Source organism: Capsicum annuum, unplaced genomic scaffold (assembly GCF_002878395.1).
Source record: "Capsicum annuum cultivar UCD-10X-F1 unplaced genomic scaffold, UCD10Xv1.1 ctg3585, whole genome shotgun sequence".
Taxonomy (NCBI): domain Eukaryota; kingdom Viridiplantae; phylum Streptophyta; class Magnoliopsida; order Solanales; family Solanaceae; genus Capsicum; species Capsicum annuum.
Genome location: NW_025842793.1, coordinates 59664 through 73390, shown reverse-complemented (window position 1 = coordinate 73390; position 13727 = coordinate 59664). Strand labels below are relative to the sequence as shown.

The following is a 13727-nucleotide window of genomic DNA, read 5'->3' as shown; positions in this document are numbered from 1 at the left end:
CTCCTATTGGGGAATCTTATGGCTGTTTATTCCAGAGATTGAGACAGAGAGGCATGATTACTCCTCTCCTTGGGCACACTCTTAATCAGCATTCAAAAAATTTTGATCATAATGCACGATGTGCGTATCATTCTGATGCTCAGGGTCATAGTATTGAAGGTTGTAAAGATTTGAAAAGAGAAATTGAAAAGATGAATCAATTATGGTGCAGAACATTGGCAGTGAGGGAAGCTCCAGTCATATTGATATGTAAATCAGTGGCTAAGTTGTCAGGCTGAGCAATTGAGAAGTCACCCCTCTCCCTACTAGGAAGAGGTCTGGTGGTTTTTTTTTTTTTGTTTTTCGAAGTATTTCAGGGTTGTAGTTCAGAATTTCCTTTGGTTGTTTATGTTCAAACCTTTCTATCTTTATTTTCAACTAAATGAAGTGTCCCTTTCCCTTTATATTTTAAATATGTTTTGTTTGTTTGTTTGTTTTCTTTTACAGTACATTTTAGGTTGACTCTAATGATACGGCATGCTTGCAAAATTTTTAGCCAGATCTTAAAATTCAATTTAACCATGAAATATGAAATCAGAGGGCTAAGGTTAGAAGAAACATTTGAGAAAATAGATAGAGTGTTGAGACATTTGGTGACAAGTTGAAGCCTTTTCTGAAAATTAAGGCAATTATTTTAGGAATCACAAGAATAACTTGGCCATCAATTGAAAAACATATCTCAATTAGGTCAAATAGTGGTTGCGTGATCCTATATCAAGAGGAACAAAAAGAAACCTGCTCCATAAAAGCATGAATCATTCGATATGAGGGATGCATAACAAAGGGGGAGTTGTATGCTGGACAAGTATAGAAGAAGAAGTGACACACATGTTTAGTTGAGGTTAATGCTCTAAAGATGTCACAAATGATCTTCACTTGTCATGTTCATATTGCATGATGTGTACTAGCATTTTCAAGGATTGATATAACGAAAGCATTTCATTCTACTATCCAAACATTGTGTCATCCTTTATTTACCCTATTTGAGCCTTAGTTTTATTTTCTTTCATACACCTCTTTTGGAGTCGAGATAGAGTCAGCAAAGCTAAAAAGAAAAGTGTCGAGCAAAAAAATTGTGTTAGGATAGTTTCAAAAAAAAGGAGAGAAAAAAATGTGTCCAAAATGAAAGAAAAGAAAAGAGCATCCAGAAAAATAGAGTCAGAAGAGTTCCAAAGAGAAAAAGTCAATAAAAGGAAAAAAAATCAAAATCAAGCAAAAGAACAAGCCGCCAGAACTATGCATGACCTGATTCTCCTTTCTCGGGGGTGGATACGTATGCTGCCCTACTAAGGGCTCGGTTCAACCAAATAGATAATTTAGAGTCGCCCAGTCAAAAAAATGGGGCATGAGTTAATCCTTATTGTTTGAGTCGATTCCAAAAGTTGTAAGTCCTACCCCACTTCAAGTGTCGTTTGGGCCCTATGTCATCCTTTCTTTCTAACCCTATCCAAAATCTAAGTTATAACCAAAGAAAGACCTTCAGATCAATATTTGAGGATGTTAAGGCTAAGCATACAAGGGATATGATGATGCATTTGGGAACTACTTGTCTTCCTCAGGATAAGAAATCAGGAGAGAAATAAAAATTAGAGAGTTTTATTGATGAAAACCCTCACGGGCACCGTAAGACGATGGTAAGTTGAGAGAGATAAAAATGAGAGATTCTTATCAGTGAAAACTCTCACGGGCACCGTAACACGACTGTGAGTTAAGGGAAATGAAGATAAGAAAGTCTCATTAGTGGAAAACCCTTACAAACACCATAAGGCAATGGTAAACTAAGGAAAACAAAATGAGAGAAGCTTGTAGGCGAAAACCCTTCAAGGCGCCACTAGCCGAATGAGGTCTTAAATACAATTGACCTAAGGAAGAAACTTAGTTTCAAGGCCATTAACTCAACAACAATGGGTAGAATGTTTGGATGAAAATTTTAAGTTGGTTAATCCAAAATGTATGGCATAATCATTAGTGTTGACTATCATTTTTAGATGAATTTTTCGTTTCTTTGTTTCAAAAAGGGACATTTATTGTCTTTTCTTTCTTCTTTTTTTTTTATTTTATTTTCTTGAGTCAGTTATCCAATAAAAGCCATTGTCATTTTTTTCTTGTCTTTGAGTCAAGTCCATATCAAAACAAGTGAGAAAAGATTTCAAAACTGGCTACCGGCTTTTTCAATTACACAAAGCAAGGCAAAAGACCAACACATGAAAGAGACATGATTGTGAGCCGAATAAGGCATACAGAAAGTTTTGTCAACAGAAAAGCTTGGGAACTCATGGAAATACCAAGGTTCAAAGGGTTTATCTAAGAAACACGGCAAAATAGAGATACTATATTTGTTTCAGAGTCATTCGTGATAATATGAGTTTGGTTAATGATGTAGCAAGTCGATGAAATATGCTAATGGTTGGAAGCACGGTTAAATATGATGGGGGCAAGAGAGATTGCCGCGAAAGCTAAAGCCACAAACTAGCCACCATGTTTTAAACTCACAAGTTTTCTTTGTATGAAACAGGAACACATGTTACATTCAGATCAAGGATTTTAGAGCCTAAACATCAAAGACCGTAATTTCTCACTTCTACAAATGCAAGAGGCAATATTGTTGGACAAGTTTGGTAATCAAAACCATGGTAAAATTAATAATTCAAGATCTCTAGGACACACACTTCCTTGTCAAGGAGACACATTTTCTTGGAAAATTCAAGTGACATTTGTCAGGAGACGCACTTCCTTGTTTGGGTAATTCAAGTAGCATTTGTAGAGAGACGCACTTCCATATTTGGGTAAGGAGACACACTTCCTTGTTTGGCAAATTCAAGCAACATTTGTAAGGAGACACACTTCTTTGTTTGGATAATTCAAGCAGTATTTGTAGAGAGACGCACTTCCATATTTGGGTAATTCAAGTGTTATTTGTAAGGAGACCCACTTTCTTGTTTGGGCAATTCAAGCAACATTTGTAAGGAGACGCACTTTCTTATTTAGTAATTCAAGCGGTATTTGTAAGGAGATGCAATTCCTTGTTTGGTAATTCAAGTGGTATTTGTAAGGAGATGCACTTCCTTGTTTGGGAAATTCAAGCAACATTTGTAAGGAGACGCACTTCCTTGTTTGGAAAATTTAAGCAATATTTGTAAGGAGACGCACTTCCTTGTTTGGATAATTTAAGCAACATTGGTAAGGAGACACACTTCTTTGTTTTGGTAATTTAAGCGGCATTAGTAAGGAGACGCACTTCCTTGTTTTGGTAATTTAAGAGGCATTGGTAAGGAGATGCACTTTCCTGTTTGGGTATTTCTAGCAACATTTGTAAGGAGACACACTTCCTTGTTTGGGTAATTCAAGCAGCATTGGTAAAGAGACGCACTTCCTTGTTTTGGTAATTTAAGCGGCATTGGTAAGGAGACGTACTTCCTTGTTTGGACAATTCAAGCAACATTTGTAAGGAGACGCACTTCCTTGTTTGGGTAATTCAATCAACATTGGTAAAGAGACACACTTCCTTATTTTGGTAATTCAAGCAGCATTGGTAAGGAGATGCACGTCCTTGTTTTTGTAATTCAAGAGGAATTAGTAAGGAGACACACTTTCCTGTTTGGGTATTTCTAGCAACATTTGTAAGGAGATACATTCTTTTCTTTGGGTAATTCAAGTAGCATTTGTAAGGAGACACACTTCCTTGTTTGGGTAATTCAACCAGCATTTGTAAAGAGATGCACTTCCTTGTTTTGGTAATTCAAGCAACATTTTTAAGGAGATGTACTTCCTTGTTTGGGTAATTCAAGTGACATTTGTAAGGAGACACACTTCCTTGTTTGGATAATTCAAGCAACATTTGTAAGGAGACACACTTCCTTATTTTGATAACTCAAGCAACATTAGAGCCCGCCCGAAGCACAAGGCGAATAAATGAAAAGTCAAGAAACAAGGTGAAACAATTGAAAGCCAAGCAGCAAATTAAAAAATTGCAAGTCAGGAGCCCGCTTGAAGAATAAGGTGATGAAACTCAAGTCAAGAGTTCAAAAGAAGTTGCATAGATTGGACTTTTATAATTTTATTTATCTTTTTAACTCTTGTAATTTTTCAATTTTTGAAGTAATGACAGAGCCGTGACCGGAACCTCGATGGGACCTCACTCGACTCTCCAACTTGGTATAGTCCATCTCCTTCCAATCCTTTGAGATACCTGTCACTTGATTCCCTCATAACTTGGGTAGGTAGGATGTCCTAAGTCAAGATCTGTTTTAATCTTTTAATAATGGTCAGGACAAAATTCTATCTCGTTGTCTACTTCTTTGTCTGAAAACACTTCATGCTTACATTTAAAGGGAGCATGCTGTAGACACCTAATTTTGTCTCTCCCAAATCCAATTTTATTCATTTTTAGCTCACATTACCACACACCTCTCATCCAAGTGATTATACCCCATAAAAATACAAAAAAATAACAACCCTTAACATAATCCCTAATAAATTCTATCTTGTTTTAATCCTATCCTAACCAACTTTACACCTCATCCTAACAACATACCCCACCCCATACCTCTACCCTCACCTAGCCCACCCTCCACGTCACCTACCCCTCACATTTTTATTCTATTTTTTTATGACAAATTGAAATTTGCAAAAAAGGAGGTCTACCAGGAAGAGGAGACACTGCCAATACATCACTCATTTTCAACCCCTCATAATTCTCTGACCATATACACACACTACTGCCATACACGAAGAGGCCATTTTGTTTTCCATTAAAGATAATAGAAAAAAAAATCCACCACTCCCTCACTGGATACACCATAAACACGCACACACAGAGACCCATTTTTGAGCTCCCTCATGAATCTCACACACACACACTCACGCGATATTCAAAAACAAAAATAAAGTAGATCGAAAAGGGGAAAGGCAACCACACACTCGAACCTCATTGGAAACATGAGTTTTCGCGTCTAGGGTGTGATTCTGGCATGTTATGTGTAGTATTCGGTTATTCACTAGTGAGATTCAGATATCGTAGGTCCAAATTCTGTCTCGATCCCAGAAATACCGCAAAAATCCCTTTGTTTTATTTGAGTTTCTAGTCGAAATCAGTCCGTTCGAGTTGGGTATTTCAAATTAATGATTCAAATTCTGGGTTTTGATACGATTTCTAGTTTGTACCTCTAATTATTCGTACTATTTTGGGATTTAGCGGCTATTTGTTTCAATCAGGCCCGTCGTGGTCAATTTCTGTGGCTATTTTCTTAACCTAGGTTTGTCTAGCTTTGTTACTGGTTTGGAATTCGGGTATCGTTCATGTCGATCTGTTCGTCTCCATTAGTTTCAGGCTTTGATTTTGCAATTATCGAGTTGTATTAGTCGAAGCTAAGGTTATTCCATCCGAAATTCCAAGTTTGGGCTTCTTTAATATTATTACCAATCAAAATTGATTATCGAAAGGTCCATTTCTTTAACTCATTCTCTCTTCTTTATCGCAATTTGTTGAATTGGGCATGTTTGAAATTGGATCATTTGTTGAATGTTTGATGTTATTCAGGTGAAATTTGTATGATTATCATTCTTTAATTGTCGTTATGTCTATGTTGTTGATATTAGATTCTGAGTTGAAAATTGAGTTGATAATCGAGGCATGTGTTAATTTTGGTTGAAAAGAGAATTTGGGGTGGGAAGGGAGAAATTGATAAAAGTTGAACGTAGATTAATTTTGGTTTTTTGTCTTTTTGTTCAATTCGGTATAAGTATAAATGTGATAGATTTATGCCATGTTGAAATGGATAGGCAATATAGGTTCGGGTAGGCAAAATTTAGGAATGATATTTTGGTTGAATGTTGGAATATGCGTATGAATGTTTCTTTCTAGTTTATTGTATTTAATTCAAATGTATTTACTTAGCCGGAGAATGTCCCGAGATACATTGTATTTATTCACCAGGAAATACCCCGATGTACTATGTTGGCGGAAGACGATCGTGATGAAGGCCCGAGGCATCGGGTAAAGCGCGGGAGTTAGTTAGGATTAGTGTAGGTAGATAGGATTTATTTTTGGATTTTTTATTCATTTTTGGACTGTATAATCGGACTGAACACTATATTTTGATTTATTTTATTTCGTGTGTTTGGGCATTTGTTTATGTGTTTTATGTGGTTTATACGTTCTTAGTGCCCAAAAATTAGCCGATACGCTCCACCAAGCAACCGTGGTCAAACCACGGGACCGAGGGGTGCCTAACACCTTCCCGTCGGTTAATAGAATTCCTTATTCGGAATCTCTATTCGCAAACCAGGTTCAAAGAGTCAAACAGTTTTGAAAAGGATTTTTTAAAGGTGAATTGGCACACCAGATTATGTCAAGTGGCGACTCTGAATAAAAAATGTAAATAATTCTTTTTCGAAACAATTTTCATCTTTTGTCACTTTGATAATAAAAATCCTTTCAAACTTAAAATGATATCTTTTGGAGTTAAAAAAAGGCGGTGTGACATAAAGTAAGGAGTAGCCTTTAGACATCATTTGGCCAACACTCAACAGGTTACATTCTAAAGAAGGAACATACAACACAACATGTATAAGCTTTGGACCTTATTTTGTTTGAAAGAAAACTGAACCCTTTCCATGTGCTTCTAATGTTGCACCATTTTCCATCCCAATTTTAGCTTTAAGTGACTTGTCATGTGTGAGAAACATGAGCTCATTATATGACATGTGACTCATGCACCCACTATCTACGAACCATTTGGATTGGTTGGATTTTTTTTCTTCATGAGCAGCCATAAACAAGCTTTCTTCCTTTTTTGATTCTTCAGTGAAATTTTCCTGCTGAACATGTTGTTGTGGCTGATTCTTCTTTGCCCTACAATTCTTCTCAATATGATCCATTTTTCTACAAAATCTGCACTGAATTGATGGCTTACCTTTGAACCAACAATCCTTTTCTTGATGGTTGGTTATTTTATAGTGGACACAAGGTAGAAACTTTCCTTTCTGTGAAGATTCAGTCCATGACTTTTTCTTTGCTGCTTTATCTCCTTCCATTCTTCTATTGTCCTTCACAGGTTGCTTGCCTTTATGCTTTGCTTGAAATGCCACTTATTATACTTCTTTATCTCTTATACTTGTTCTTTGTTCTTGGGCTTGTAACTTGCTAATCAGCTCAACGGCAGATAAAGTCTTCAAATCACACGATTCCTCTATTGCTGAAATCTTGGACTCGAATCTTTCTGGTAACCATATCATCATATTCTCCACCACCTTTGAATCTGGAAAAATTTCACCAAATAATCTTATTTTGTTTATAATTTCCAAAATTTTGGCAGAGTACTCTTTCACGGTATCTCCTTCTTTCATCCTTAACATCTCAAATTCTCTTTTGAGAGTTAAGAGTTTGACAGATTTTACGCTATCACTTTCACCGAACTCCTCTTTTAGCTTCTCCCATACTTCTTTAGGTGTTTCACAAGCCATTATTCTTGTGAAAATCACATCTGAAAGTGCTGAATGAAGACAAGTAAGAGCCTTTGGTTTCTTGGACTTTGTATCTTCATAATTCTTCATTTGTGCAACAGTTGGATTTGATCCCAATAGACTTGGATCATTTTCACTTTCAACTGCTACCCATAGACTAAGAACTTTAAGATAAGCCTTCATCTTTATCACCCATATGTGATAGTTTTCTCTTGTAAACATAGGAGGACCTGCACCCAAGAAGCTATTGGATGCCATGTTACTGCTGTTCAGGTCTCTTTTTTTTAGAAGATCTGAAAAAAAAACTTATCTTTAAGCCTTTACAGATCCCTTAAGAAGATTAGCTCTGATACCATTGTTATAATTTGGAGCTTAAGAGAAGTAAAAAAGGAAAGTTTCAGCAGTAGCTTTTCATTCATTCATCATACCGACATTTTACAAAAGACTCCACTTATAAGCTACATGAGTCTTACAAGACACAACTCATAGTATCTTACAAGACACACTATCTCAAAATAAGGACTACCATTTATTTTTAAAAAACTAAACGTATAATATTAAAAGAAACTATTAAATAAAAGACTATCTTAGAAAAATCTCATAGTCTAACACAGAATACCTTAAAAAATCCTTCATCATAGATCTTCTTATGAACTGTTACACCAGCATTCTCCATCCCTGTCTCATCTAAAGGTCTTTGGGTGTCTTGACTATGCCTCTAGAACTCATGGCTAAGATAAGTTTGTTGCTAGATCCATCCCTTGTGTTTTCATGGGGTATTCTTCCACTCATAAAGGGTAAAAACTGTATGACCTTTATACCAAAGTTTTCTTCACCAGTAGAAATGTAATGTTTAAAGAATCTGTCTTCCCTTTTCTTTAAGAACAATCTACTAGTTCTCCTCTATTTCTTGTGCTGCAGTTGTCTCATATTGATCTCTTACCACTTTTTTTCCTTTCCTTCTTCACCTACTCCTGATACTACCTTTTCTCTTTAGTAGAAGCATGAACCCGCTTCCTCTTCCACCTCACCAACTCCTGATCACCCTATCTCTCAGCCTGATGCTTTTATGCTCAGAAAATCGACTAGAAGTAAAAATCCTTCCATTTGGTTGCATGAATTTGTTACTACTAAACCTGCCTCAGCACATCATTGTCTGTATTCGTTATCCTCTTATGTTACTTATTCACAGCTCTCTCCTTGGTACCATCAAGCTCTCTCTATATACTCCTTTATCCCTGAACCCTCCCCCTTCCTTGAGGCTTTCAAAGATCTTTCTTAGGTTAAAGCTATGAAGGTGGAGATTGCAGCTCTTGAAGAGAATAACACCTGGTCTATTGTGGATTTTCCACCTGGGAAGGTACCTATTGATTGTAAATGGGTGTACAAAGTAAAGTACAAGGCTTCTAGAAAGCTGGAAAGGTATAAAGCTAGACTAAGCCAAGGGTTATAGTCAAAAGGTTGGTGTAGATTATTCAGATACCTTCTCCCCCGTAACTAAGATGGTGACTGTTAGGCCACTCATTACTCTTGCTACCTCTAGATTTTTCAGATAGATGTTCACAATGCTTTCCTTAATAGAGATCTTTCAGAGGAGGTATAGATGCATATTCCTAATGGTTTTTGCAGACAAGGAAAGACTCAGAAGGTCTACAAATTACACAAGTCCTTGTATGGCTTGAAACAAGCCTCTAGACAGTGGAATAAGAAGCTGACTGATGATTACTCCTTGTTCACCAAGAAATCAAGAAATGAGATAGTATTTATTCTTGTCAATGTTGATGGTTTATGGATAACAGGAAATAATCTCACCTTGATAAATCAAGCTAGAGCAGACTTATAACAGAAGTTTAAAATGAAGGACCTTGGTGATCTGAAGTTCTTCTTAGGAATAGAAGTGGCTAGATCCAAGGAAAAGATAGTGTTGAATCAAAGAAAGTATGCTCTTAAACTCATATCCGAGGCTGGGTTGAGTAGAGCATGACCTGCTAACACTCCACTTGAAGTGAACCAGAAGTTAACTTCTGTGGAATATGACAACCACATCTCTAATAGAACAGTAGATAGTGATACAGCTTTCAAGGATCCAACAGTCTATCAAAGATTAGTAAGATGGTAATTATACCTTACCATGACCAGGCTTGACTTGTAATTTGTGGTACAGGTGATAAGTCGATATATGCATTCTCCAAAGGTCTCACACATAGAAGTTGCTTGAAGGGTAGTGAGGTACATAAAAGGTAATCCTGGCCGGGGATTATTTATGCCTGCAGAAACCACAAACAAGTTGACAGCTTACTATGATTCTGATTGGGATGCTTGTTTACAAACTAGGAGGTCAATTGCAGAATATGTAGTAAAATTTGGAGATGCTCTAATCTTTTGGAAGTCAAAGAAGTAAGAGACTGCATCCAGGAGCTCTGCAGAAGCAGAATTTAGAAGCATGGCTACATGTAGTGTAGAGGTCACTTGATTACTTGGCTTGTTTCAAGAATTGGGAGTTCGGATCCAACAACCAGTAGATCTGATGTGGGATAACAAAGCAACAATACAGATTGCAACCAATCCTACATTTCATGAGACCAGAGGACAAAACACATTGACATAGATTGTCATTTCATGAGAGAAAGAATCAACCAAAAGATGATCAAGACGAATCATGTGTCCACAGAAGAGCAGCTAGCAGATATTCTCACAAAAACCTTAGGCAAAAGCCAACATGAGTATTTGCTGAACAAGTTCGGAATGAAGAACATCTTCAAATCATCAACTTCAGGGGAGTGTTGAGCTAGGAAAAAGTAATGATCAAGTTGATGGTTGTTAGAGGAAGTTAGTACGTGTGTTGTATGTGTCAGGAGGTTAGTTAGTTAGTTAGAAGTGACAGTTGTCATTATATAGCGGTCACAAGGAGCAAACAAGCTCTATATATACCATCTTGTAGAAGCACAATGTGATCAATTCAATTCAGTTATTGAAATCATGTCCTGCTAGATTCTTATTTTCTCCATTTCTTCCTGTTCTTAGCTCAACTAGCTAGTATAGAAATCTAACAAAAAGCAAGGAGTGTTGGATGTTGCATCTATTATTGCTATATTTTTCTAGAATAATTAGTTGTTTAGTTATAGAAAGAGTAATAGTTGATTTAGTAGAATATTCAGTTTCAAGTCTAATACTTTAGCGTTAGGAGGAGTATAATACTTTGTTTATGTGCCTTTTTGAAGGCCTGCAATTAGTAACATTTACATGATACAGTTTTCATTCATATTATATATCATCTCTCCAATATGTATAACAATAAGGTGGATTGTTGTTGTACTGCTCTTTATCCATACATTATATAATTAAGTGAATATTGGTGTGCAAATAAAGGTCTCACATTGGTAGCTGAAAGGATTAGGAAGCTATGTATAAGTTGTAGTATCTATTAATGGTGTGAGACCTTTTAGGAAAACAGTGTGAATTTTGTTCAAAGCGGACAATATCACACCACATAAGAATTTCTGATCACTTACCAAGCAAAGGCTGCATAATTATTTGTACACTTCCCAAGGTAAGCAAAGACCATCAACATCTTTTATTTTCATTTACGATTGTAGTTGAAAGCAGCAATCATATGGACCTTAATTTCTCTTGTTGTCATTTATGACGATTGTAGTTGAGGTCAGAGAGATATATTATTTTTAGCCTCAATTGGTTCATTATCTTTTTGCACAATGTACGATTCACAGTGTATAAATATACTCAAAATGAGTTTAGGTTTTATACAACGTGAGTGAAATTATATTAATTAGATCTATGTTAGCCATGGCTATAGAGTCGTGCTACTATTTGGCATTTTCTACTCTTGTGGGATTGTTCTTTCTTTCTTTATTCTTCGTTTCTTCAACGAAGAATCAGGTTTACCCAAAATTGTATCCCTTAATTGGTTTCTCATTGGAATTCATAAGAAATCGCAAGTGGATTATCCAGTGGACTAGTGAAATATTCGACAAGTTATTGTCCTCCACATATACACTTGAATTGCCCTTAGGACGAAATGTCATATTCACTAAAGACCCTTCCAATGTCAAGCATATTCTCAAGACGCGCTTCAATAACTACCATAAAGAGAGGATATTCATAGAAGCTTTATCAGATTTGCTCAGGAAGGGTCTTTTCCTCTCTGATGGCTCGGAGTGGAAGTCACAAAGACAATCTTTTCGCCACGATTTCGATCCTAAAGTGTTTCATGCTTTTACATTTGTTGTAGAAGAAGAGCTCTCGAGTCATCTTATCCCTTTTTTAAGTAATGCAGAAAAAACTGCATCTACAATTGATCTCCAGGATACATTTCGTCGATTCACATTTTATTTTGTATGTCGGATCGGGTTTGGGTTCGATCCTAAGTATTTATTACCTTCTCTCCCACCAACCCCTTTTGCCGACGCTTTTAAAACTACAGTAAAGTTGAGCATTTTAAGGTATAGCACCTTACCCCTGATATGGAAGGCTAAAAAGTTCTTTAATACAAAGTCCGAGAAAAGACTCGCGCTCATGGTCGATGAACTTCACAAATTCCTGGGTAATATTATTGCTAAAAAGAAGGAAAGATTTGTCGCGGGGGAGGACTTGGAGGACAAGGACGTGTTTGCAAGAATAGTGAGAAGGGCACAGGGTGAACAACTAGACGAAACATTTCTTGTTAATACAGCCGTTAGCTTAGTCCTGGCCGGACAAGACACAATGTGTTCAGCTTTAACATGGTTTTTTTGGTCAGTCTTGACTAACCAAAATGTAGAAAAAGAAATTGTGAGAGAAATTAAACAGAACGATGGACGTCTGAGGGACATGGTTTACACACATGCCTCCATATATGAGAGCATGAGACTTTTCCCGCCCATTCCACTAGATTCAAAAGTAGCAGTGGAAGACGATGTTTGGCCTGATGGAACAAAAGTGAAAAAGGGGACGAGCATAATCTAGCACATATTCGCTATGGGTAGGTCACAAGAATTGTGGGGATCAGATTGGGCTGATTTTCGTCCTGAGAGATGGTTGGAGAGAAGAAGAAATGACACATCAAGTGGTGATGACTGGAATTTCATCGCGAGAGACCCTTTCACATATCCGGTGTTTCAAGCAGGGCCAAGGACTTGTTTAGGAAAAGAAATTGCAGTCGTGCTGATGAAGATGGTGGTTGCCACCATTCTAAAGCGCTTCCGAGTCACTCCGGCTCAAGATAATTTCTCTCCACATTATAATTCAATTATTGTATCAAGGATGAAAAATGGTTTTCCAGTAAGAATCATAGAGCGTCATTAAGCATAGTTATGTTACTATTTCACACTAGTCTACATCAATAAAGACTTTTTACCAGCAATAAATATACACTTTAACAAAGAGTACTAAAGTTTTTACCGGATTAGTTAATTATCATTGGAATAGGGACATTCACAAAGAATTCTAAAATGTAATTTTCACTAATAAAATAAATTTTTACTTAATTAAGTCATCATCATTAACTAATTGCTGCTAAATATCTTTTTTGGTGCAGTGTTCTTCCTTTAACATGAAACTAATTTGAAGGGAATCGAACCTCCACTAAAGGATAGTTTGTGTGTCCTGTATCAACCAGTGCAACTATCCGACCTTTGTGAATAAGGGTGCTAATTATCAAAATATATATCTCATATATATATTTATTATATATTCTAGTTTTTAGACACGTGCATTGCACGTGTGTTCCATGTAAACTTGTATAAACTCGTTAGAACGATAACGATTCTATGAAAATATGATTGTGATGAATAATAAAATACGATAATTACAAATAAATCTTAATAAGTGTGACAACAAATACTTAAAGATGGATTGGAGAGAATTTTATTATTTTATGAAGTGTACGTACAATATTATTCGGTAAAGATGTTTCTAATGAGTGTATTTAATCTAGGGGTGTCAAGTGGGCCGGGCCGACCCGGCCCTCGTACCTAACCCAGCCCGATTTGACCCGGCCCGGTAAGCCCTAGGGCTTTAGGGTTCCGGGTCCCGAGCCGGTTATTTTGTTAAAATGGGCCCGGCTAACCCAGCCCGAACCAAGTCCGGTCTAGGCCCAGCCCAGAAAAATTTTAAAAAAAAAGATATTTTGGCTTTTGGGCCAAACTAGTCGTTGGCCCAACGGCTATATAGCCGTCTTTGGGTCCAAACGGCTAGTTTGGGCCCATTTATTAAAAAAAAAAAAAAAA

The 13727-nt window shown here is 36.7% G+C and overlaps 3 protein-coding genes across 3 annotated transcripts in view; 2 read left to right on the top strand and 1 right to left on the bottom strand.

Moving 5' to 3' along the window:
• Nucleotides 1-7131: 7131 nt before the first annotated feature.
• LOC107846156 lies at nucleotides 7132-7761 on the bottom strand. Its single transcript, XM_016690620.2, has one exon. The coding sequence runs from the start codon at nucleotides 7759-7761 to the stop codon at nucleotides 7132-7134; it is 630 nt and encodes a 209-aa protein (XP_016546106.2).
• A 3546-nt stretch (nucleotides 7762-11307) lies between these two features.
• On the top strand, nucleotides 11308-12465 carry LOC107846154 (cytochrome P450 94A1-like). The gene has a single exon (XM_016690619.2). The coding sequence runs from the start codon at nucleotides 11308-11310 to the stop codon at nucleotides 12463-12465; it is 1158 nt and encodes a 385-aa protein (XP_016546105.2).
• A 12-nt stretch (nucleotides 12466-12477) lies between these two features.
• The window catches only part of LOC124891463 (cytochrome P450 94A2-like), a 10408-nt gene continuing 9158 nt past the window's right edge, over nucleotides 12478-13727 (top strand). Inside the window, exon 1 of the mRNA XM_047403199.1 lies at nucleotides 12478-12780. Coding sequence (XP_047259155.1) covers nucleotides 12478-12780 — 303 coding nt within the window. The remainder of the gene's footprint in view (nucleotides 12781-13727) is intronic.

Coding starts and splice junctions, on each gene's coding strand:
- LOC107846156 (XM_016690620.2), bottom strand. CDS start 7,761: ATGGCATCCAATAGCTTCTTGGGTGCAGGTCCTCCTATGTTTACAAGA.
- LOC107846154 (XM_016690619.2), top strand. CDS start 11,308: ATGGCTATAGAGTCGTGCTACTATTTGGCATTTTCTACTCTTGTGGGA.